At 42.3% G+C, this 23957-nt stretch overlaps 1 protein-coding gene across 1 annotated transcript in view; it reads left to right on the top strand.

Annotated features, from left to right (window-relative positions):
* Positions 1-22927, top strand: part of kctd16b (potassium channel tetramerization domain containing 16b) — a gene marked incomplete at both ends in the record, with an annotated part of 131370 nt that extends 108443 nt beyond the window's left edge. The window contains one exon of the mRNA XM_083986455.1: positions 22440-22927. Coding sequence (XP_083842581.1) covers positions 22440-22927 — 488 coding nt within the window. The remainder of the gene's footprint in view (positions 1-22439) is intronic.
* Positions 22928-23957: the final 1030 nt, after the last annotated feature.

Genomic DNA, 23957 nt, shown 5'->3' with positions numbered 1-23957 from the left:
GTAAACACATGGATCTATTATTAACGCTGGCTTTTAACATGGATGTCAATTTGTGTGATATCCTGCCTATTGTTAAAAGCTGGTGTGATGATCCATGCATTTTACAGATCTTCATTGAAAAAAAAATAAAAATCCATGCATTTACCGCGACTACCGAAACCATGGAAACGTAAACATAAGATTCCACCAGAAGAGCAAAACCGGCTTACGTTTTTGACGTTCGGAAAAAGGTGGATAAGTAGGCTAAGGCTAATTCAAATTTAAATCGGCCTAATTTTCAATGGTTTCCAATGGGAGTTAACCCTTTCGTGACCATTGTTTGTCCAACCTAGCAACAGTAACTAACCGTGAAGGGCGGGACTTGACAAAGGGTCAATTCTATGTTTGTGTGCTACATCATTTCAAACATCCCATCACCTGAGCTCCTGCTGTCTTCCTCCCTGCAGCCTCTTCAGTCCAGCAGTGAGATGTAGCTGTCTGACGTCTGAGCGAGTGACTGGAAGACGGATGTCGTGAACCGAGTGAAAAAGTGAGAGGAACTGAAGAGAAAACAGATTAGAAGTGTGTAAAGAGTGTGTGATGCTGGCAGCAGGTCGACAGGGTCAGATGATGGAGATGATGGAGACTGATGGACACTGAGACAGAGAGAGAGAGAGAAACAGGTGACTGTGTTACTGATGCTGAGAGAAACAGATAAAGGTAAAGAAGAACTCTGCAGGATTTCCACCTTAAAGGTCCAGTGTGTAAAAATTGTTAAGGTTTATGGTTAAAATCTGAATCTACACTGCAAAAACTCAAAATCTTTCCAAGAATATTTGTCTTATTTCTTGTCAAAATGTCTCATTTCTAGTGAAAACTAACCTCTTTCCACTTAAAATAAGACTCATCACCTAAAAATCAACTTCTTTTTAGATAATTTTCACTTGTTTCAAACAGATTTTCACTTGAAATGAGTAGAAAAATCGGTAACGCTTTATTTTAAGGGGTCCTTGTTCCTGTGTATCTACCTAATTAATTACAGTGTAATTACCTATGTAACCGTATGTAATAGCATGTACTTACATTGTAAATACATAGTGTATTTTGGTGTACTTACACATCCTTGTTACACTTGTAATAAGAAATGCTTGTGCAAAGAGAGAGGCCACTTTGGCATTTCTTATATATCTACATATAGCAGGTCTTGCTTTAGAGAGTGTTAAGTGTCCTTATCGGACATTACGTACGAGATGAACAAAGCTGTACCATTAACCATCTGGCTGTTGTTTGAAGATGCCAGTGTGCCGCCTGGCTAATAGGTCAACGGGAAAAGGTTCCGTATTAACATGCTGAAACGACGCATATCGCCACCTGGTGTTGAGGAGGAGGAACACGTTCCCTCAGTTAGTAGATTTTCTCAGTTGCATGTGAACTGGGACAAGGACAGAAGTCTGATTAGACACCAAAATTGAATTTTGAGCACAGCTGGATTAATCTGTGCATGAAAACGTACTGAGTGAGCGCTGTGATGTAGAATCTGAACGCTGGATGTCATGGTTTTACCTCCATTTTACAGACTGGACCTTTAATGAAACAAATGCACATGGAGGAGAGGAGGGTTAGCAACACAGAGGAGAAGAGACTGGATTTAGAGAGTTCATGTTTAGAGGATGAGGAATGATGATGATGATGGAGGACTGAAGACGAACAGTAGAAACATTTAACCTCAGAGTGAGAGCAGCTGCAGAAACAGTCAGGAGGAAACACGCACTAATCTATAAGCAATTACACAGTGAAAGTGTGTGTATGCATATGTGTGTGTGTGCATTTGTGTGTGTGTATGTGTGTGTGCAGATGGATAATGAGTGTACATGAGTGTGTGACACGGGGACAGAGATAGCGGCCGGTCGGTCGGTGAACGCTCTGCTGGCCGCTGATAATACTGAATGTTTGTTGCTGACATCATTTACAGATAACTCATCACACACACACACACACACACACACGCTGCTCCTCTGTTTGTTATTGTGTTACAGCACCAACACACACTCTTTATTACAGCACATGTGTCAATAATACACACAACTGCTGCGTGTGTGTGTGTACACGTGTCGTCACACGCTGAACAAATGTTCACAGTGTTTTAACCAACAACACGTGACCATGATGTCATTTTTTTCCACTGAACCCGATACTGATACATTTTTAATTAATTTAATATATTCACAGCTGAGGTTAGGCTAAGGTTCATTGTTCCAAATGAACAAACGGACTGAACATGAGCGATACCAAGGCAATGTAATTATAATAAACTGTAGGCCTACTATAATTGTCAGACTTATCTGTATTTTGGCTGAAAATTATTGGCCCATAATTATTATCAGCCAATATTGGGCCGATAATTATCTGTACCAATAGTTATTGTGCATTTTTGTAGTTTAGTTTATTCAATCTTGTGCAGAATTTATCAATCACAATCAATCGACCTTCAATAATACATTCCTTAGTTCAAACTTAGTTCATAAATATTACACAGATCGAAAAGGTGTGTAGGCTGAATCTACATATCAACACTTGTGAATTGGTATTGCAATACTGATAAACTGTAGAATATGTAATTTCCACATCTGGAAAAGTGTCTGAATGAGCTCTCGGCCGTCGTCTTTTTTCTCCTCTGGTGTTTAATCTTCAGTATTTTTCTGTATTTCTTTCTTCCATCTCTTTGTTCAGTTGCTCTGAGATAAAAACAAACACTTAAAAGAATCTTGTTGCCCATTAACCATCCACATTAAATTAGTCCACTGAGCAAAACACAGAGTAAATAAAAGTTCATTTATTTTATCAGCTTTTTGTCACATATTTTAAACCTTTGCATCAGTGTTACATTATTTAAACGCCTATTTATAGATGGATGATTAATCGATCGGTGGTTGGATCAATGGTGAAGATGTAATGGAGAAGTGGTAGATGTAGGATTGATTGACAGCTCAGAGCGCTGACGGATGAACAGACTCAGACCTGGAGATAAGATAACTGACCTGGACCGACTCGTCATATGAAACTGATACTGTTAACGATCAATACATGAAGGTCGGTTCATGTGCTGTTACTCTCTGTGACCTCTGAGAATGAGCTTCAGTTGAACTTTTCCTCTGTCACATTAATTACTTTGGTACGCATTATGATGCCAGTGGGGAAAAAATGTATGGAGTGTTTTTATGTCTCAAAATAGACTAAATAAACATCATCTAAAGAATTTTTTTTTTAATTATTTATTTTTGGAAGTTTTGGGGATTTGTTGCCTGTAGGCAACATTGTACCATTATGGTTCATCATCTACTGTATTAGAAACACCAGTCTCTGTAGACTTTCATCCTCATCCCAATTCTCATTCTCATCTTCCTCATCATCATCATAATAGCCTGATGTTTACTTTACTGCATCCAAAATCTAATTTATTAAAGATAAAAACTAAATTATGATGAATTACATGTTTTTGAACATTATATTTAAACATAAACACACACTACCATAGTTTCATAATGCAATATTGATTCCATAATGGTCCACTGTCGCCTATAGGCAGCATTGCAAATTTTCTATAATGGTACGTTGTTGCTTTCAGGCAACAGGTGCATTTTAACAAGTTTCCATTATTTAATAAGTAAATAAATTGCATGGAACTATTAAAAATTAAACTTTACTAACCTATTAGTGTAAATATATTTTTTCCAGATGAAAAAGGGCCAGGAAGTTACTGTATGTTTTCAGACCGTTTTAGTGGAGCAAAGTGGCAAACCTGTTTCCTTTGAAAAAGTCTGCAAAAAAGGTTTCAGTATGGCTTCTTGAAAGTTGATTAAAGGGACAGTACAGTAAATATGAAGAGTCTGACGGCCTGCTGTGGTGTTGGCTGTGAGAGACGCAGCCATCGGTTTAATTAGCATCATGATGAATGTTTTAGGAGAGCGGTCTGGCTCTGGTGGACTCACAGTGATAATTTGAAGGAGTTGTTATTATTATTAATGAAACAGCAGCAGAGGCTGGAGAACCGGCTTGATTAGTAATCAGTGGGACCTGATGGTTTTATATCTGGAGGAGGAAAAGTTTCACTCTGAAGTGACTCACGCTCACAATGAGCTGTGGTGCAACCTAGGACAGAGCTGCACCGGACTCTCACTCACACTGAAGGAGACATACTGTAATATTCTGCCTCTTTTCCACAGATTCACATTCACCACGCTATGAGATAATAACACAACGTTACCAGACAGAGTTGTTTTAGAGGGAAATTCATGCAAAACCTACATTTTTCATCAACAGTCTCTGTATTTCCCTCTAAAACAACTCTGTGTGGTAACGTTGTGTTATTATCTCATAGCGTGGTGGCGTGGTGGTAGACTGAAAAACTCATTCATAACACAAGCCATTATCCAACTTAATTCAAATACTAAATAGTTATGATACACTCTTATTTTTTCTATTTTTTTTTTACCTCGATTGTATGGAACAACTCCCAGTTTGCCCTCTGGGGTACTGCCATTCAATGTTGTTCAATGTTATGTAGAGTTTGTGTGGATGTGCTCTATATGTTCTGTGTCTTTTGTTGAAAGTTGAAAGTTGAAAGTTGAAAGTTTAAGTTGATGTGCAGCTCACAACTTGTCCACCAGAGCGTTGTGGAGTTGTTGGATTGTGTATTTGATGAGTTTGATGAGGTAAAACAATGAAGAAATCCCATAATGAGCCTCCGTAGCGTAGCTCTGAGCAGCTCACGGCTCTGCTCCGCCGTTCTAAAAATAACTTGCACCGACAATTAAAGGTAACGAACCTACTGCTATGACTATAGGGATTATGGCAATGGGCCAATTTGACAAAATGTTGAACTATCCCTTTAAAGAGCCTTGAGAAAGTCATATTTTTATATAACATGTCTCCTTTAACTGGTGCTGGTGAAACTGTGGAAAACTTCTCATCACATTAACTCCTCATCACACACACACACACACACACACACACACACACACACACACACACACACACACACACACACACACACACACACACACACACACACACACACACACGCAGCAACATGAAGCAGGGATGAAAGCCACAGTCGGTGGTGTCACATGTTTCAGGCTGGTGAATTAAACATTACATCTCTGTGTGTTATTATATACATTTATAGACTCAGTGTTTCTGATTAAACTCCAACTACAGAGGAGGGAGAGGAGGAGGAGGAGGAGGAGGAGGAGGAGGAGGAGGAGGAGGAGGAGGAGGAGGAAGAGGAGGCGAGGGATCAGTAGGGAAGAGAAATAAATAAATGTGCTGCTGCTGTAGGTGGAAACTCAGTCACTATGCATGTAGTGTCACTCTGAAGGAAAATATAACACCTGCCTGTAGAAGTGGAGAGAGGGGGAGGAGGAGGGAGAGGAGGGGGAGGGGGGGGGGGTATTTCCACTCAGCAACAGAAACTAAACAAGATGCAGAGCAGAAACACACTCAGCAGAGAGAAGATGCAGCATAAAAAGGCTGAGGCTGTTTAAGAAGCTGAACAGTCAAACACATCGTTTCACGCTGCCGAGAGAGAGACTAATTACTGTAGCTACGCTGCAGAGGGAGGGAGAGGAGGAGAGAGAGAGAGGAGAGAGGGAGAGACGCTTCATTCTTGTTATCTCTGGTGCCAACCTTGCACATCCAGCTGGAAGCAGCAGCAGCAGCAGTAGAAGCAGCTCTGACCCTGACGCCGTATGCACAAAATCTGGAGAAACGGTTAAAACAGCAGAAGGATCAAATCAAAGAAAGTATCTGCAGCTGAAAGTGAAATAATCAAATATTGCTTTTCACATATCCTATATGAAGTAGGCTATATATTGGCAAAAACGTAGAACTGATGCGCACAAGCAGAAGCGTTAATTCTTGGCAAAAAAAATGTCTGATGTGTAGAAGATGAGCCTGAGCCATTTGTTCATGTTTTGGACGGGTTGGTCGGACCGGCCGGTATTTCTACATGTGTGAAATTTCTTTTCATGGCTCTTTTCCCGTCTTGGCCCGTCATGGATTTGGTATGAATGAATATTCATCAAGAGCGTTCCTTTGACCTTATATAGGCGCCATGTGGGCGGGGCAAAGCGCTTCCTCGCGTATGCAAACTTTAGAGTTGATTGTGATTAATGAATGGAAACACATTGTTATAAATCTGAACACTCCTGTGACTCCTGTGTTTCCTCCGTCCGTACGCCTCCTGTCGTGATCGTTCAGTTTTATAAAAGAGGACCCAGCTCTTCCAGGAAGATCCAATTTTTAAAGGGATAGTTCAACATTTTGGCAAATTGGCCCATTGCCATAATCCCTATAGTCACAGCAGTAGGTTCGTTACATTTAAATGTCGGTGCAAGCTCGCGGCAACCGGCAGGTAAATACAGAGACTGCTTGATGAAAAACTGTCCCTGAAGGCAACATGCATCAGTGGTTTTGCATGAATTTACCTCTAAAACAACTCTGTGTGGTAACGTTGTGTTATTATCTCATAGCGTGGTGAATGTGCAGCTCACAACTTGTCCACCAGAGCGTTGTGGAGTTGTTGGATTGTGTATTTGATGAGTTTGATGAGGGAAACCAAGAAATCCCATAATGAGCGTCCGTAGCGTAGCTCTGAGCAGCTCACGGCTCTGCTCCACCGTTCTAAAAATAGCTTGCACCGACAATTAAAGGTAACAAACCTACTGCTATGACTATAGGGATTATGGGCAATGGGCCAATTTGACAAAATGTTGAACTATCCCTTTAAGGTTTCTCCATTAGCTGCTTTTCCATTTTCCTCTCTCTATCTCATCCGTCTCATTTCCTTTCATCAGCAGCTCTGACTCTGACACCAGGTTTTTCCGGTGACACTGACCACAGATCAGCGCATTAATCATTTTCTGGAAACGATGCAGATGAACTTGCTGGTCTGAGATCAGCTTGAGACTCTGCAGCGATTATAAACCATCACCACGTCTTTTTCTTTCTTCTGTTTCTCCATCTCCCTTTCGCCTTTTGATATCGTTCAGTTCAGTTCAGTTCATCTCTTCATTTCATTTCCAGAGTTTTTCCTTCAGAAACATCTGAACTTTAAAAAAAAAATGTTTTGCATAAAAGTTAATTTAGTTGGAGCCGAAGTGAGAAAGCCTGGTGGCGTCTCTCTCTGCTGTGATGGATGTGACTTCTCTCTTTTCTCTTTTTTTCTGTTGTTTCTGTTTCTTTTGCTGTCGTTTTGATTAGTTTCTAAATGTGCAGCTCAGCTCATTAAAAGCAGGTGAGGACAGATCTGTTTTTACCAGCGCCACCTACAGGATGGGACAGTGACAGCAGGAGCAACTTTAAAACAAAGTCAGTCATGTGTAACTGGTGTTTTTTGTTTGATAAATAACAGACCTGTTTGTCATCGTGACTGTGGCGACTGCAGCAGCTTTGATATTTGGAGGATCTGGGTTTAAACGCTTCTTATCCTCGATGCTCTCGTAATATTTTCCACATCGCTGCAGCTGCATTAGCTCTGATCAGACTACACAACAACATAATACCACAGGGATCAACTCTAAGCTACAAGCCTCTGTGTGTGTCAGTGCTGTTGGCTGCGTAAGCCTCAAATCATACAGTTTCATTACAACACAACACAACACAACACACAGGCCTAAAGACGAATCACAGCTTTGATTTGATTGACAGCTGCACTCGTAGTTAAAAAGTGAATCAGTGATGGATGTGAAGCGACTGGCCGAGCAGAAACAAAGTGAGAGACGGAGAGAGAAGGAGTTCCTCCCCGGAGCATCGAGGCCGACGCTGCAGCGCCACAGAGAATCTATCAGAGGAGACGAGACGGAGACGCTGCTCTTCTCTTCTCTCCCTCTGAGTTTCTGCTCATATGAGTCTGTTTTCTGCTTCACAGCTGCAGATTTCTGCCATAAGATGAATGAATGAATGAATGAATGGATGTTGTTGTTGTTCACACAGTCTGGGCCCAAAGAGTCGGTCAGCTGAGCAGCTCTCATGTCTTCACCGGTCAAATTATACAGGATTACAGGGATAGTTCAACATTTTGTCAAATTGGCCCATCACAATAATCCCTATAGTCATAGCAGTAGGTTCGTTACCTTTAATTGTCGGTGCAAGATATTTTTAGAACGGCGGAGCAGAGCCGTGAGCTGCTCAGAGCTACGCTACGGAGGCTCATTATGGGATTTCTTGGTTTCCCTCATCAAACTCATCAAATACACAATCCAACAACTCCACAAAGCTCTGGTGGACAAGTTGTGAGCTGCACATTCACCACACTATGAGATAATAACACAACGTTACCACACAGAGTTGTTTTAGAGGGAAATGCAGAGACTGATGATGAAAAACTGTCCCTGAAGGCAACACGCATCAGTGGTTTTGCATGAATTTCCCTCTAAAACAACTCTGTGTGGTAACGTTGTGTTATTATCTCATAGTGTGGTGAATGTGCAGCTCACAACTTGTCCACCAGAGCATTGTGGAGTTGTTGGATTGTGTATTTGATGAGTTTGATGAGTTTGAAACCAAGAAATCCCATAATGAGCCTCCGTAGCGTAGCTCTGAGCAGCTCACGGCTCTGCTCCGCCGTTCTAAAAATAGCTTGCACCGACAATTAAAGGTAACAAACCAACCGCTATGACTATAGGGATTATGGCAATGGGCCAATTTGCCAAAATGTTGAACTATCCCTCTATATCTGAGAGAGAGGAAGAGGAAGAGGAGGAGGAGGAGGAGAGTTGAGGTGAGACATGGAGTGATAGATAGAAGAGGTTTATTTGCTTTTGTTGTGCCAACATCATTTATCTGTGGTGAGCAGCTCCCAGTGCTGAGAGGCCGTATGACAGAAATCAATCAGAGGGCAATCGTCCATATACACTTCCACTGCAGCGAGGAGCGAGCCATCGATACAGACTGAGAGAGGGAGGGAGATAAAAGCAGAGATGGTGCAGGAGGAGAAATAATTATGAAGATAATAAAATGTTTAGCTGCTTTCATGTTGCCGTGACCACCGGTCACCAGAAAACAGGAAAAAAAACATTCCTCTCTCCCAGAATCATCAGCCTCAGACGTAATGAGGTAAATATCTGAGTGTGTTTGGGAACAGAAAGCGCTGAATGCTGCTGCATGAGTGGAGACATTTGAAAGTAATTTTTGGGTTTTGCTTTCTTTGATTTTTACAAAATTCAGCGGCGTTTTCATCTAAAAACAGAGAAAAGAGGAGGAAGGAGGGAGGAAGAGAAGCAGAATGAATGTTGTGTTATGAGTGTTGGATTCAGACTGAGGCTGTTTCAACACACTGAGCTTCACCAACACTTCGTTATTAGTGATGGTGGCAGATTAATAACTGAACGTTTCCATCCATTCTGCATCACAAATCCTCTGCAAATCTTTTTTAAAGTGGCAAAAGAAAAATGTGCATTTGTACGCACTTCTCGAATGTGCATTTAGTACGAACTCCCATCCATCATAGTTAGACGCTAATTCTCGAGGAGTCAGCTGCCAATCAGCAGGAGGAAGAAGACGATGGGTGCAATGACGTCATAAGCGCAAAGACAAAAAGTTAAAAAAGTGAGAAGATGATGGAGAGTTTTGAAGAATTAATATTCCAGATAAGTCGTCCTGGAAGAGTTACTGCATAACAACAGCCATGTCTGCTGACTGGGCCGTGTTAGGACTTATTACCTCCTCACCCTCCATATAATATACATGGAGAACGGAGACGAACCAGGAGGTGATAGTGCAGGAATCATCACACTGCAAAAACTCAAAATCTTTCCAAGAATATTTGTCATATTTCTTGTCAAAATGTCTCATCTAGTCAAAACTAATCTCTTGTTTTCACTTAAAATTAGACTCATCACCTAAAAATTAACTTGTTTTCAGATCATTTCACTTGTTTCAAACACATTTTCAATTTAAATAAGTAGAAAAATCTGCCAGTGAAAGCAAGTTTGTTGTGCTTGTAGTAAGAAACTTGCTCCACTATCAGATTTTTCTACTTATTTCAAGTGAAAATCTGCTTAAAAGAAGTAAAAAGTGTCTAAAAACAAGCTGCTTTTTATGTGATGAGTCTTATTTTAAGTAGAATGAGATTTGTTTTGACTACAGTAGAAGTAAGACAAATATTCTTGGTAAGATTTTGCAGTGCATGGTTTGCATGAATAAACTTGGTTGCTTGTCTGTTTTGGATTCATCTGTATCGATACAGAAAACTTCCACCTTTTTCTTGCACATTTCATTGTTGATGCACATTCTTGGCGTTTCAAAATGCGCCTTAAAATAGTTAAAGGGACAACGGGGAGTTTCTCCATCGGCAGAACGAAAAATTCAGCGACAATAAAAAAGTCTCATATTAATGTGGATGAATCTCCGTTACCACTTGTTAATGGTCCATTTTAGATAAATCTATGGTTTTGTCTCTATGGTTATTTTGTTATTATTAGTGGTGGTGGAAATGCTGGGTGAGCCGACCAGTGTTTCTTTACTTTCGGTTTCGTGGCGAGTCATGAGAATAACGCCGCCGAATCTCCGTTTATGGTGGGAACTACGACGGTATGTGATCGTCTTCCAACCTCTGACTTTAATTCATGATGAATGAAAACATGAGTCTGTCTTGCGCCGGTCAAAGAATTTCACGGTGCGGAGGCTCATAAATGTAGTGAGGAAACACTTCGCTTTAACAAAACTCCTCGTTGTCCCTTTAAATGGAAACATGACCACAGCAGCAGAGAGAAAAGATCAACAAGACTTCGTATTTATATAAACCTGAACTCTCCTCCTCTGTGTCTCTAACCCTCCTCTCCTCCATGTGCATTTGTTTTCAACAACGAAGCCAGTGAGAAATCAATCATTCATTCAATCAGTCATTTTACATCCTGCAGAGTTCCTCTTTAACTCTACGACCGAGATAAAAAATCCAACAGAGGAGCTGAGACATAAAGACCTGGAGGAAGTAAAAGATAAAAACAGTTTCTCCTGCTAGAGACGGGCTCAGTGACCTGGTTTAATTATCTCCTATTACTTAATCAATACGTTCAATTAAACCTATAGCTCCAAAACAAGGTATTAAACTGATGCATTACATAGAGACGTGCAACTTTCTCTCCAGTTTGTTCTTCTATCTGCTGCAGATATGAAAGTAGAGCAAAATAATACATAAAACTGCAGCGTACAGTCTAAGAAGAGACAACTAGACCAGCAACAACAACACAACTGATAACATCCTACACATAGTTTAAATGAGTTCCAGATGTTGTGCAGCTGTTGACGGGTCCTCCGCGTTGACATTGATAGATAAGGTTCTGCTCGCTGCCTGTGTTTGTGCCAATCTCAGCAAAAAAAAAAAAAAAAAAAATGATGAGGCGAAATGTGTCGTCAGCCGGAGAGCGAGTCACGCCTGTCAGTCCAAACTGAGGGCGATAAAGCCGCCTTATCAAATCCTGCAGCTACACTCACAGTCTGATTCACACAATGTCAGAATCAGCCACAACGACACAAATAAGAGAAATGTTCAGCGGCGCCGACACACACACACACACACACACACACACACACACACACACACACACACACACACACACACAGTCAGAGTCTCCTCCTGAATACAGAGGACAGCGTTTCTATGACATCATCAAAACTGACTCTGCAGCAGGAGGTCTGATACACAACTGATAACAGTTCTAGGTGTGTGTGTGTGTGTGTGTGTGTGTTTACTAGGGTTGCAAAGGAGCTGAACATTTCCAGAGACTTTCCATTATGGGAATTATTGGGAATTTATGGGAATTAACTGGAATTTGGGGGTAATTTAAACAAACTGTATCATATCCAAACATAAATGTAAATATTTTGTTTTGTCATAATCAGACATCCATGCTAAATAATACTATTACAAACACGACATTTCAACAGATTTATTTGTGAGTAGAACTTTATCAAGTTGTAATTCTTGTCTGAACTATCAATTATTTTACTGAACAACAAAAACATGAATGTTGAGTAAAATAGGAATAGTATAGATATTCAAGTGTACTTGCATTAAATCTGCTTGTTTTAGCCAAGATTATGATACAATATATTTTCCCCAACTATATTTTGTTCTCTGTTAAGGGCCAACCTTCAATGTTTTAAATTCCCGTTAATTCCTATACCATATATTCCTGTTAATTTCCAAGGAAAGTTTCCAACTTTGTAAATTCCCAGAATTTTGCAACCCCAGTGTTTACTCAATGTAACTGTGAGTGCAGTGGGAGTCGGCCTGCAGGTCTCTTTACTGACCAGAGCCAATACAAGTGGTCTGGTCCCTGCTGAGATCACTACATCACAGCCAGGAGCAGCTGTCAGGAAGCATTGTCACTGTGTGTGTTTAGGTGTGTTTGTGTGTGTGTGTGTGTGTGTGTGTGTGTGTGTGTGTGTGTGTGTGTGTGTGTGTGTGTGTGTGTGTGTGTGTGTGTGTGTGTGTGTGTTTGTGTGTGTGTGTGTGTTGGCATGTGACACGTGGAATCATTAGACTTCAGTCAGCTGCCTGCCCTCGGCCTGAAGAGAGAAATAACAATGAATCAAGTGCTGCCATGTACAGTATAGTATAGTACACACACAGACACACAGACATACACACACACTCAGAGAGAGGCCTGTGTGTGTGTGTGTGTGTGTGTGTGTGTGTGTGTGTGTGTGTGTGTGTGTGTGTGTGAGTGATGCTGGCCAGAGGCGCGGCCGACAGTCTGACACCTCTGATGACACGAGCAGGAACCAGCTGACACCGGCCGCCCGCTGGCAACAGATAATAGATCCAAGGCCAAAGTCACCGAGATACACACACACACACACACACACACACACACACACACACACACACAGTCAATGTATACTTCTCTCTCTCACACACACACACAGACACACACACCCCACTACACTACAGCATGTCTAATGTATGTGGATGGAGGCGGCTGCAGCTGACCTACATCTCCTCTCACATATGCTCCATCACCTCACATCTTACTGTGTGTGTGTGTGTGTGTGTGTGTGTGTGTGTGTGTGTGTGTGTGTGTGTGTGTGTGTGTGTGTGTGTGTGTGTGTGTGTTGTTATTTCCCATGTGTACTAACACACACACCTACGCAAACATGCACTGAGCCCTGAGGGGCGGTGTGACCTTAGCTCCTATGTGACTATAGAGACTGAGACTGTATATCAGACCGACATTATAGAAACATGTGAGCAGCACAAACACATGAACGCACACTGAGGAATTAACCCTGTGAAAGGTGAACAAGTGATGTTTGTTTGTGTGAATAAAAGCGACACAGACCGATGGAGCGTCATGTATAAAACATGTCCGTCCTTCTTTAGACTTTAATCCTTCTTTTATAAATTAATCTGAACCTTCACAAACTTTCCTTCAGCTCCTTCATCTCCACCGATTCGACTCATTCCTTCTCAGTTCTCGCTGTTTGATATAAAACACATAGTGAATGTGTCTCTATGGGGATGAAGTCAGATTTAAAGAAGACATATTAATGTAAATATCACTTTCTGAAGGTTCATTAACGTACATATACTGTATCTGGGTGTTTGTCTTCCAGCTCCAAAACGTGAGAATCGACAAATAAATCAGTAATTTTCAAAAAACACTGTTTCCATCTGGACAAAATGCAGAAACTAGTGATGATGCATCGATACCACTTTTTTTCACCGATACCGATACCGAGTACTTACACCATTACACATTACTTTGAATTTTTTTAACATTTTTCCACAGATATCGTCTGTTATTTGAACAACTGTCTGAAATGTAACAAAACAAAAGTGAACTCCTTCTGGGTCGTGCTGAGATTTCAAATGTTTAATCAAAGAGGAACAAGTCAGGTTGCTTTTCCACTGTTTTGCTAGAGCTGCACTGCAAAAACTCAAAATCTTTCCAAGGATATTTGTCTTATTTCTTGTCAAAATGTCTCATTTCTAGTCAAAACTAAACTCTTTCCACTTAAAATAAGACTCTAACTTTTTAGATCATTTTCACTTGTTTCAAACGTATTTTCACTTGAAATAAGTAGAAAAGTAGAGGAAGAACAACTTGAAATCTCAACCTGAAGAATCACAAGACCACGACTGACAGAAACAGAAAATAATCCAAACAAGACAGAGCTGTAATGAGACAGTAGCTGACATGTAATCCTCATCAGTTTATCTTGTCTCCTAAATAAAATAATCCTCTGAACGAGCACAGAGAGCAGATTCCAGACTTTACAGTATTAAACATCTCTCCTCAGTGGAGCAGCTCCTCTTCACCTCCTCTCATTTATTTTTCTACATGTTTCCAAAAACGCTGACATGAACGTGGGCGTGTGATTGGCAGAAAGGTGGTGATGGTGTGTGTGTGTGTGTGTGTGTGTGTGTGTGTGTGTGTGTGTGTGTGTGTGTGTGTGTGTGTGTGTGTGTGTGTGTGTGTGTGTGTGTGTGTGTGTGTCTGCAGTGAGGGATGAACCGCCGGTTGTTTCTTAAAGTGAGAGATCATCAGGGGAGTCGCTCGTCTCTGTCAAAGTGACGACGTGTGGAGCTGAAACTCTTCTTCAGCTGTGACGACGACGTGAAGTCTCTGCTCTTCTAATAATCAGGAATATTTTATTTTTAGACTCCTCATTCCTCTGGCATCTTGTTAAACAGCTCCGACGTCAACAACACGCTGCAACACAAACACCGACTGCAACGGGACATTTCCCCACGATTCACTGGCTGGAAATCGGTTATAAATATAAAATCATATAGGCTACGTATATATTTGATTTATTTTACTAAATACCATTAATGAACAAAATATAGACATTTTAAAGGTGTTAGCTAGCCTACAAGTTTAATTCCTCCCGGGCAGTAGGTGTCCCACTCACACTACTCGCCCGCTCTCGCTCCAACCTTCAAGTGTATTGGTTTCCTATAGGGAGCGGCTAGTGACTAAAGCTAAGCTAACGCTAACCGTATTTAATGAGCAGCAGCTCCGGTGTTGACGGCGGACTAGAAAGACACATCTGAATCATTTCACACTAACTCACCTGCAGACGAACCCGACAAACCTGCAGCATCACGCACTGACCGTTAGCTCCGCCTCACGTGACATCAACGTACTAATGCTGCTGGTGCAGAGATCATTTCATGCTGATGTTGCCAATATAACCAGATGTAGGCCTAAATATTTATATATCTCAACGAGGCAAATGCAACCGGCTGCAGACACGGCTGCTGGGCGGAGAGTTTCAAAGTGCAAGTAGTTCAGAGTATTTGCTTCGTGTGTCATAATTTTACAAAATTATACGTTATTATCTCATAGCGTGGTGAATGTGCAGGTCACAACTTGTCCACCAGAGCGTTGTGGAGTTGTTGGATTGAGTATTTGATGAGTTTGATGGAGGGAAACCAAGAAATCCCATAATGAGCCTCCGTAGCGTAGCTCTGAGCAGCTCACGGCTCTGCTCCACCGTTCTAAAAACAGCTTGCACCGACAATTAAAGGTAACGAACCTACTGCTATGACTATAGGGATTATGGCAATAGGTGAATTTGCCAAAATGTTGAACTATCCCTTTAAGAATTTTGCCAGCATGGCTTTCTCATCCAACACTGAAGACGACAACATACTTGTACTTGTAGCCTACTTTTGATACCAAAGTACATTTAATTTCTTCGGGGTGACTTTTACCTTTACTGGAGTAACTTTCAAGTAGGCTATCTGTAGCAGTATCGTCCCGTTATTAAACGGCCCGTCGAGGCCCGATGCATTAGATCCATCACAGCCCTGTGGTTTTAAACCTCTTCAGGTGCACGAGAACAAACAAAACCCTCAATTAGCACCGTCCACCTGAGCAGCGGAGGCAGGAATCCTCGTCCTGCTGCTGTAATTAGAGTCAGACTGCTGCGAGTGGCTGCTAAAGCCGTTTCACTCTCTGAATCCTTGACCTTTAATTACGCCGTCTCCATCAGTGGAGCATCTGAAGAAGAAGACGCATTGTTCATTTCAGCTTCAGCAGAATCGGACCGGAGACGTCTGATTCATCAAGTTTGTGGCAAACAAACACTTATTATCCAATTCCTCCTCCATTGGTGCACTGACACCACAGGAAATTAGTTGTTGTTTATTCTGAAGTTGTGTGCGAAGGCCTTTTCACTGGACTGGGATCAGATTTGACAGAGGTGCAATTAGAGTGTGATGGAGCAACGGAGCCGGGGAGAGATGCTCAGCTCGGGCTGATAGAGAATAAGAGGAACCGATAAAAACACTGGTGTGATTTTCAACTCTATTAGCCAGACATTATATGATTATAATGCTAAATAATAATTACAGTGCATAGTAAATATCAATGGGGAGAGAGACGCAGGTCTACACACTTCAATTAGCCGGAGGGAAATTGGCTTTACTGCAAAACATAACTGGATGTGCTGCGAAGCATCAACACTACATCCTTTTAGGAGCGTAATTATAATGTGAGTGTATAGATGAGGGAGGAGACGGCGCTCCGTGTCCCTGTTCGCTGCCTCCATTGAATTATCAGCCTGTAGTCTATTTGTCATGATGCTAAAGGTCTGATAGGAAATCCAACTGGTCGCCGCGGTGATGAATCACATCCTGCCTGCTGGTCTTTAGCGTCAGCGCGGCTAATAGTCTGTGTATTAAAACAGCTTGTCAGTGTCAGGACTTGTAATAACTGTAACGACTGAACACTGAAGTCTAATCAGAGGATCATATATCTAAGGTTTATTATTAACACTTCAGAGTCCGTGGCATTTTCTCTCTCCTGGTCTCCTTGTGTATTAATCCTTGTAAAACCTCGGCCCTGTGATGCACAATCAGGTTATTGACCTCCTTTATATCGGGACAACGCTGGCTTTTAGAATATTAACGCCTATAGAGGTGGCACATGAATGTAGAAAAAGATATATGATCGGAAAAAGAATGGAAAATAAAAAACGGAGACATGTATTTGTTGGAAACACACTGAAAATTATTATAAACTTCTTCTAAACACCATATAACTGTTCTTTGAGGTCTTGTGGATTAGGGGGGAAAGAATAATGGCTCCAGCTATTATACAAAATATATTATTTACATTATTTACAAAGCTTACACCTACACTTTCTGCTTCCATATGAATGATGCCCATGTCTTGGTCTAAGATTGCATAAAAGACGTAAATAGTAATCTGCAATTGTGTATTACATTTACGACTGATTTTCTATGATCAATCAAGGCAACGGAGCAACAATCTGAATATAAATGAACACTCTTTGACACATCATGCGACGGCAAACATGTTTAATATTGGATATATTGGATTTGAAGGCTGGATTATGCTGATAATTTCTAGTGTGTTTGGAGAGACGGAAATGTCCAGTTTTCAATAAAAAGGAATTATGTCGTTACCCTTCGGTATCCCCGATCGTAAACGATGGCGCCGACTTCAGAGGGTTAAGGCTCTTTGAAAGGTTAACTGTCCGATCATGTTACTTTCATCAGCAGACCGTGACTCCGCCCCCTTTAGGAGACCAGCAGACTCTGACTCCGCCCCCTTTAGGAGACCAGCAGACCGTGACTCCGCCCCGTTTAGGAGACCAGCAGACCGTGGCCCCGCCCCCTTTAGGAGACCAGCAGACCGTGACTCCGCCCCGTTTAGGAGACCAGCAGGCCGTGACTCCGCCCCCTTTAGGAGACCAGCAGACCGTGACTCCGCCCCCTTTAGGAGACCAGCAGACTGTGACTCCGCCCCCTTTAGGAGACCAGAAGCAGCAGCAAGTCTTGAGTCTATTGACTCCAATGGGAGAAGGGAACATGAGCTCAGATTCTGGTCGATTCTTTGGCTCCAGAGTCACTGAAGTAAATATTGGACTCATTTTATCACAAGACACATCTCTTCTGAACATTTTGACATGAAAATGGACACGTTTCAGACAAATCAGGAGAAAATGAACCTTGTTCCAGACCTGTCTTTGTCTCAACAACACACTCTCACCAGATCTGACACAGATCTCCATGGTAACGTGTAGGCTACTAACATTCACAAACGCCTGCACCAACTAATGTTCGTAATGTTAAATATGACTGTTAGCTGTGTAAATATTTATATATATAAACATCCCACTTTCCTCTACGACAATGTTTATAAATCCACACACGGTGACCACGCCCACTTTAGGAGACAGGAAGTGAAGCTGTAACATTTCATATCATTGGAGCAGTTTGTAGTGAGACATCTCGTCATAGCAGAGGATCTTTGTCTGTACGTTCCACTTTCATAATGTAACAGCTGAGTTTATTAGTCGTCTCCACCTCAGACCTGTGTGTGTGTGTGTGTTAGACCTGTGTGTGTGTGTGTGTGTGTGTTAGACCTGTGTGTATGTGCACACGGATGCATGTGAGTGTGTGTAAATGCCAGTGGTAATTAAAGAGAGAGAGTCGGAGCGACAAAGGGCTGTTGTGTTCCATTTCTGTCAGCGCCTGTGATGGCTGACGGTTAGTTCACACACGGTAGTTCAGCTGTGTGTGTGTGTGTGTTAAGGTGTGTGTGTGTTGCTGCTGCTGCTATTTAGACCAACAGTGAAAATGTGTGTCAAAGCCGTCCAAGAAATATTTCTTCTTTCTATTTATACTGGTATAAACGTGGCTGTGACACTCGGCGGCCGCTCGTCACCGGTTCACACAGGAACAGAAATATATCGGCTGCATGAATCGATTTCTGCTCTGTTGCCTCTATAATAAACAAGACAACGACTCTGCTGCTGCTGAGGAGGACAGACGGAGTTAAAAGCAGATTGGAGGCATTTTATTTTAAGGCCTTGTTATTTATAGTCTCATACTATGTTGTTTGAATTGAAACACTGAGCAGCGAATAAAAAGAAGTGATGGCACGACTGAACTTGATGAATAGACGACACCATGAAAAGCTGCAGCTTGTTTCAGTGTGTGTGTGTGTAGATGGTGAGGGGAGGGGTGGAGGGGGGTAGGAGGGGTAGGAGGGGGGGGGGGCAGAGTAGCAGCATTTCCCCTCCAGGGTTTTGATCTCTCTCCCTCTAAACAGACGAGTCCATCAGCAACAGATACTCCTTCAATTATTCAGCAGGTTTAGCATGAAAAATAAATGTCTGCTTCCTTCCTGCAGTGAGAGGTGCTGCTGCTGCTGCTGGTTCTGGTGCCAGCTGCCCCCCCTCACCCCCCCCCCCCCCACCCCTTCTACCCCCCCATACCCCTCCATCTATCTATCAGCCCTTTGTGCACTCTGCAGAGGTGATGCTGGGCAATTGATTCCTTTCAGCCATGATTATGGATCACTGCCTTCTGTGAATTGTGAATTGACTTGACGAAAAAAATCCTCGACTCGGCAGAGATAGGACCAATGAGCAAGTCTCAAGTCTTAAAGGTCCAGTGTGTGATATTAGTCAAGGTTTATTGTTAAAATCGGAATCTACTACCCATCAATATATTAGTATCAGTGTATAATCCTAAAAATCCTTAAAACCTGTTTGGTTTTCGTAGCCTTATAATTATTATTTTATATCTACATATAACAAGGGTCTTGCTTTAGAGAGCGTCGCCATCTTGTGCCGGCGGCGGCGGCGACAACAACGGCGACGACCGGAGGGGAACCGTAAGTTTCGCTTTTACCCACCACGTCTCTCCCTCGACGCAGAGGGGAGGGGGGAGGAGGGGGGGCGGTGTTTCGTACCCGTGCAGGGAAGTTACATAGTGCAGTTTCAGCCGACGCGACCCCGCTCAGGCTGCAGCGGCAGCACCATTCATCCTATTAACCATTTTTCTACCATTGCAATGAGTCTGGAAACATTATTTTAAGGCCGAAAAACTCGGCAATGTTACTTTAAGATCAGATTCTGCAGGTAAAATTGTAATAATAATGTGACACGACTTGACTTGACTTGCCCAAAAACATGACTTGAGACTTTGATACTTGCACGTGTGACTTGGTTCCACCTCATCATCACCAGCCGACTCGTGTGAGATAGTTGTGATAGTGAAGTGAAGTGTTTGTTGTACGAGTGAGGAAACAGGAGAAGCAGCTCATAAAGCTGCTCCACTTCAACACTGAGCAGCGCTGATCGCAGCCTGTTAGCAGCAGAGGATGGAAAACACTCGACGAGGTTGTAAAATCAGTTTTTGTAAAAAGCTGCCGACCTTTGTCTGTTTGTCACATCACTGTCAGGTCAGTGTCAGGGTTTTAAAAAAAGTTTAGTTTAGTTTGATTTAATCTAATTGCCTTTTGTGTAGTGAAGCGCCACACAGAGCTGCAGCTTCAGTGAGTTCAACCTCTACGTTTATCTGCTGCTGTAAATAAAACGTTGAAGTGGATGTGTGTGTGTGTGTGTGTGTGTGTGTGTGTGTGTGTGTGTGTGTGTGTGTGTGTGTGTGTGTGTGTGTGTGTGTGTGTGTGTGTGTGTGTGTGTGTGTGTGAGGCAGCCAGCTCCTCTCCGTGATGAGACTGGAAGGGAGCCAGTCGTCCCTCACGTCGTGTCACTTTGTTCCAGGTGATCGTCATTTGGCATCGGCTGAATTCTGCTCTTTGTCTGTCTGTCTGCCGTGCTTCTTACTTTTGCTTTTTCTTTTGCTGTCGGACTTAATTTGTGCTTCTCTTTGTGCCACTGTCTCATTTTTTCCCCTCTTCATAATGATGATTTGCCCACAAGGAGAAAGAGAGATAGAGAGAGAGAGAGAAGAGGTACACTGCAAAAACTCAAAATCTTACCAAGAATATTTGTCTTATTTCTAGTCAAAACAAATCTAATTCTACTTAGAATAAGATTCATCACACTAAAAGCTTCTTTTTAGACACGTTTTACTTCTTTCAAGCAGATTTTCACTTGAAATAAGTAGAAAAACCTGATAGTGGAGCAAGTTTCTTATTACAAGCACAAAAAAACTTGTTTTCACTGGCAGATTTTCTACTTATTTAAGTGAAGATTATCTGAAAACAAGTTGAGTTTTAGGTAATGAATCTTATTTTAAGTGGAAAGAGATTAGTTTTGACTAGAAATGAGACATTTGGACAAGAAATAAGACGAATATTCCTGGTAAGCATTTGAGTTTTTGCAGTGTAGAGAGAACTTACAGTGTTGCATTCACTTGAAAAAAAAAAGAAGAAAACTCAGCTTTTATAGTAAAACTCTAGTTTTAGAGTAATTTATTTTTTGGTTCGTTTTTCTGACAATTTTTTTTTCTGTTTTTCTGAGTATTTTTTTCTGACTTATAAAAATTTCAAAATCCGGTGAGAAGTTCCCACCTGCAGGTAACGTGAGGACACATTTCAAAATAAAGGTGCCACGTCAGACTGCTTTGATGCTTTCTGAGAGAATCTCTCTGAGGTGGAGTTCTGTAATAACAGGTCGTCTCCTTTCAATGTCAATCTGAATTTCACGGGAACACAGTGAAAATAAGAAACTTTAGTGAGTTTTTCCTTTGAAAATCAACATCACCTTGCAAACTATGCAAGTTCTGGAAGGTCACCTTTATTTTGAAATCAGTCCCTTACACGCTCTGTATAGAGTCTGCCAGTAAACCCTGAACTCCCTCAGAGCTTTTATCACTTCCTGTTCCCTCGTCTAAAAGTCAGTACGTTTTTTGAATGGATTTTTTTGGTAAAATACCTTAGCGAGCTTCAGGTTTAGTTGTAGGGCATGAAACAGGTCAGTAAATCCCCTACTGGTGAATGTTGAAGCTTTGACGTGTGGTCAAAAAGGCGGTTGCTAACAAGTTGCTCCATGCGACTACAAACCCTGTGGGGACATTAAGTGTTCTTATGGAGGTTATCAGATGTTATTTATGGCTCTTCAACAAGTAGAAACAGTCCCATTTCCCCATTAGACAATGTTTTAACCTGTAACCTAAAGCAGCTGAAACCAGTGGAAAGCTTAGTGGTGGTGACGTGTAGTCGTCCGTTAAAGCTTGTTTGTAGCGGAAGCTTCTCGAAGCTCCTCTTCCCGGTTCGAAATATAGACTTATTTAATTTTTTTTGGGGACAATTTCTCATGTCGGGGCTTCAATACAAGACGGACATTACATACGAGCAGCATGGAGGTATCTGGATGTTTTTTGGTGTGTCTTTTTGTTACGAAGACAGTTGGTATCCATTTGCAACCATTATATGGACATGCACTGCTACGCCGAGACCCCCTGTAACTCAGAGAAGCCACGGAGGACTCTGAAACTTCTCCCAGCCCTTAGTCCACATGAGGGGGAGGAGATAATGAGGGGAATTTAAATTTGGGGTGAACTATCCTACTATTAAACTCTGAAAAACAAAAGAAACATTTTTTAAAAACCAACCAGAAAGTAAACGCAGACAAACCGTCATGAATGCAAAATGCTTCCGTAGGAACTACAGTAGCTCTGCAGTGGATCTAATGTGCGCTGCCTCTCTGCTTCTCTGTCGTTGCAGGCGGTCCGTCCCGCTGGTCCTCGCCTCCCTGCGACTGCTGCTGCAAGAACCACAAGGGCGGCGACGGCGAGGGCGAGAGCGGCACCTCCTTCAACGAGCTCTCCACCTCCAGCTCCGAGAGCCAGTCCGAGGCCGGCTCTCCCCAGGGGACCGTCATCCGCGGCCCCGTCAGCCGCCAGTCGCATCCGCATCCGCATCCGCGCTCCAACGTGGTGCAGACGCTGGACCGGCCGGGGAAGAAGAAGGGCCCCGTGGCGGCGCTGCAGCAGCAGTCGGAGCAGCGGAGGAAGAGCGACCTGCTGCGCACGCTGACGGCCAGCTCCCGCGACACCAGCACCTGCAAGAAGCGGCCGGCCAAGGAGAAGCTGACGACGGAGGAGGAGCTGGAGAAGTGCATCCAAGACTTCCGCAAGATCAAGATCCCCGAGCGGTTCCCCGAGAGGAAGTACATGTGGCAGGCCGACCTGCTGAGGAAGTACCGGGTCTGAAGAGGAGGGAAGGGAGGCAGCGAGCACTGCAAAAACTCAAATCTTACCAAGAATATTTGTCTTATTTCTAGTCAAAATAAATCTAATTCTACTTAAAATAAGACTCATCACATAAAAAGCAGCTTGTTTTTAGACACTTTTTACTTTTTTCAAGCAAATTTTCAACTTTAAATCAGTAGAAAAATCTGATAGTGGAGCAAGTTTTTCTTTCTTATTACAAGCACAAAAAACTTGCTTTCACTGACAGATTTTTCTACTTATTTCAAGTGAAAATTTGTTTGAAACAAGCGAAAATGATCTAAAAACAAGTTAATTTGTAGGAGATGAGTCTTATTTTAAGTGGAAAGAGATTAGTTTTGACTAGAAATTTGACATTTTGACAAGAAATAAGACAAATATTCTTGGAAAGATTTTGAGTTTTTGCAGCGAGGCAGCGAGGGAGCGAGGGAGCGAGGGAGGGAGCAGACACGAGGCCACGGATCAGTTTACATGTTTTTAGATCACGACTTTTACAACACAAACGGAGGAAAACACTGAACTCAGTCCGATCCGGCTCCCGAGGGAGATTTCTGCTCCGCTCAGCAGATTGGACGTCTAAAAACAGACTCATCTCTTCTTGACTAACGTAGTATGTGTGTATGTGTGCGTGTGTGTGTGTGTGTGTGTGTAGTTTAGGCCTACTGTATGTACTGTACAAGTATGTGCTGTATCTGCTGAATGCTTCAGAGCTTTTGAATAATTTATCCCTGAGGACCAATCACAGAGAGAGAGAGAGACGTCTGATCGACCAACCGGAAGCTTTCAAAACGGCCACACTGGGATTTTTACCGAGGGTCACTGTCATGTGCCAACACACACACACACAAACTGAATGTGTGTGTGTGTGTGTGTGTGTGTGTTCACACCCAGGTGGCCTAGAGGTCACAGATGAATCTGCATCAGGACTCAGACATTAATAATTCATCACCGTCCCGACAGAGACAGAGCTCTCACTATAAATACACCCTGCTGCTGCTGCTGTAAACAGCTG

Source organism: Trachurus trachurus (assembly GCF_905171665.1).
Source record: "Trachurus trachurus genome assembly, chromosome: 14".
Lineage (NCBI taxonomy): Eukaryota > Metazoa > Chordata > Actinopteri > Carangiformes > Carangidae > Trachurus > Trachurus trachurus.
This window is presented reverse-complemented; position numbering and strand designations above follow the sequence as displayed.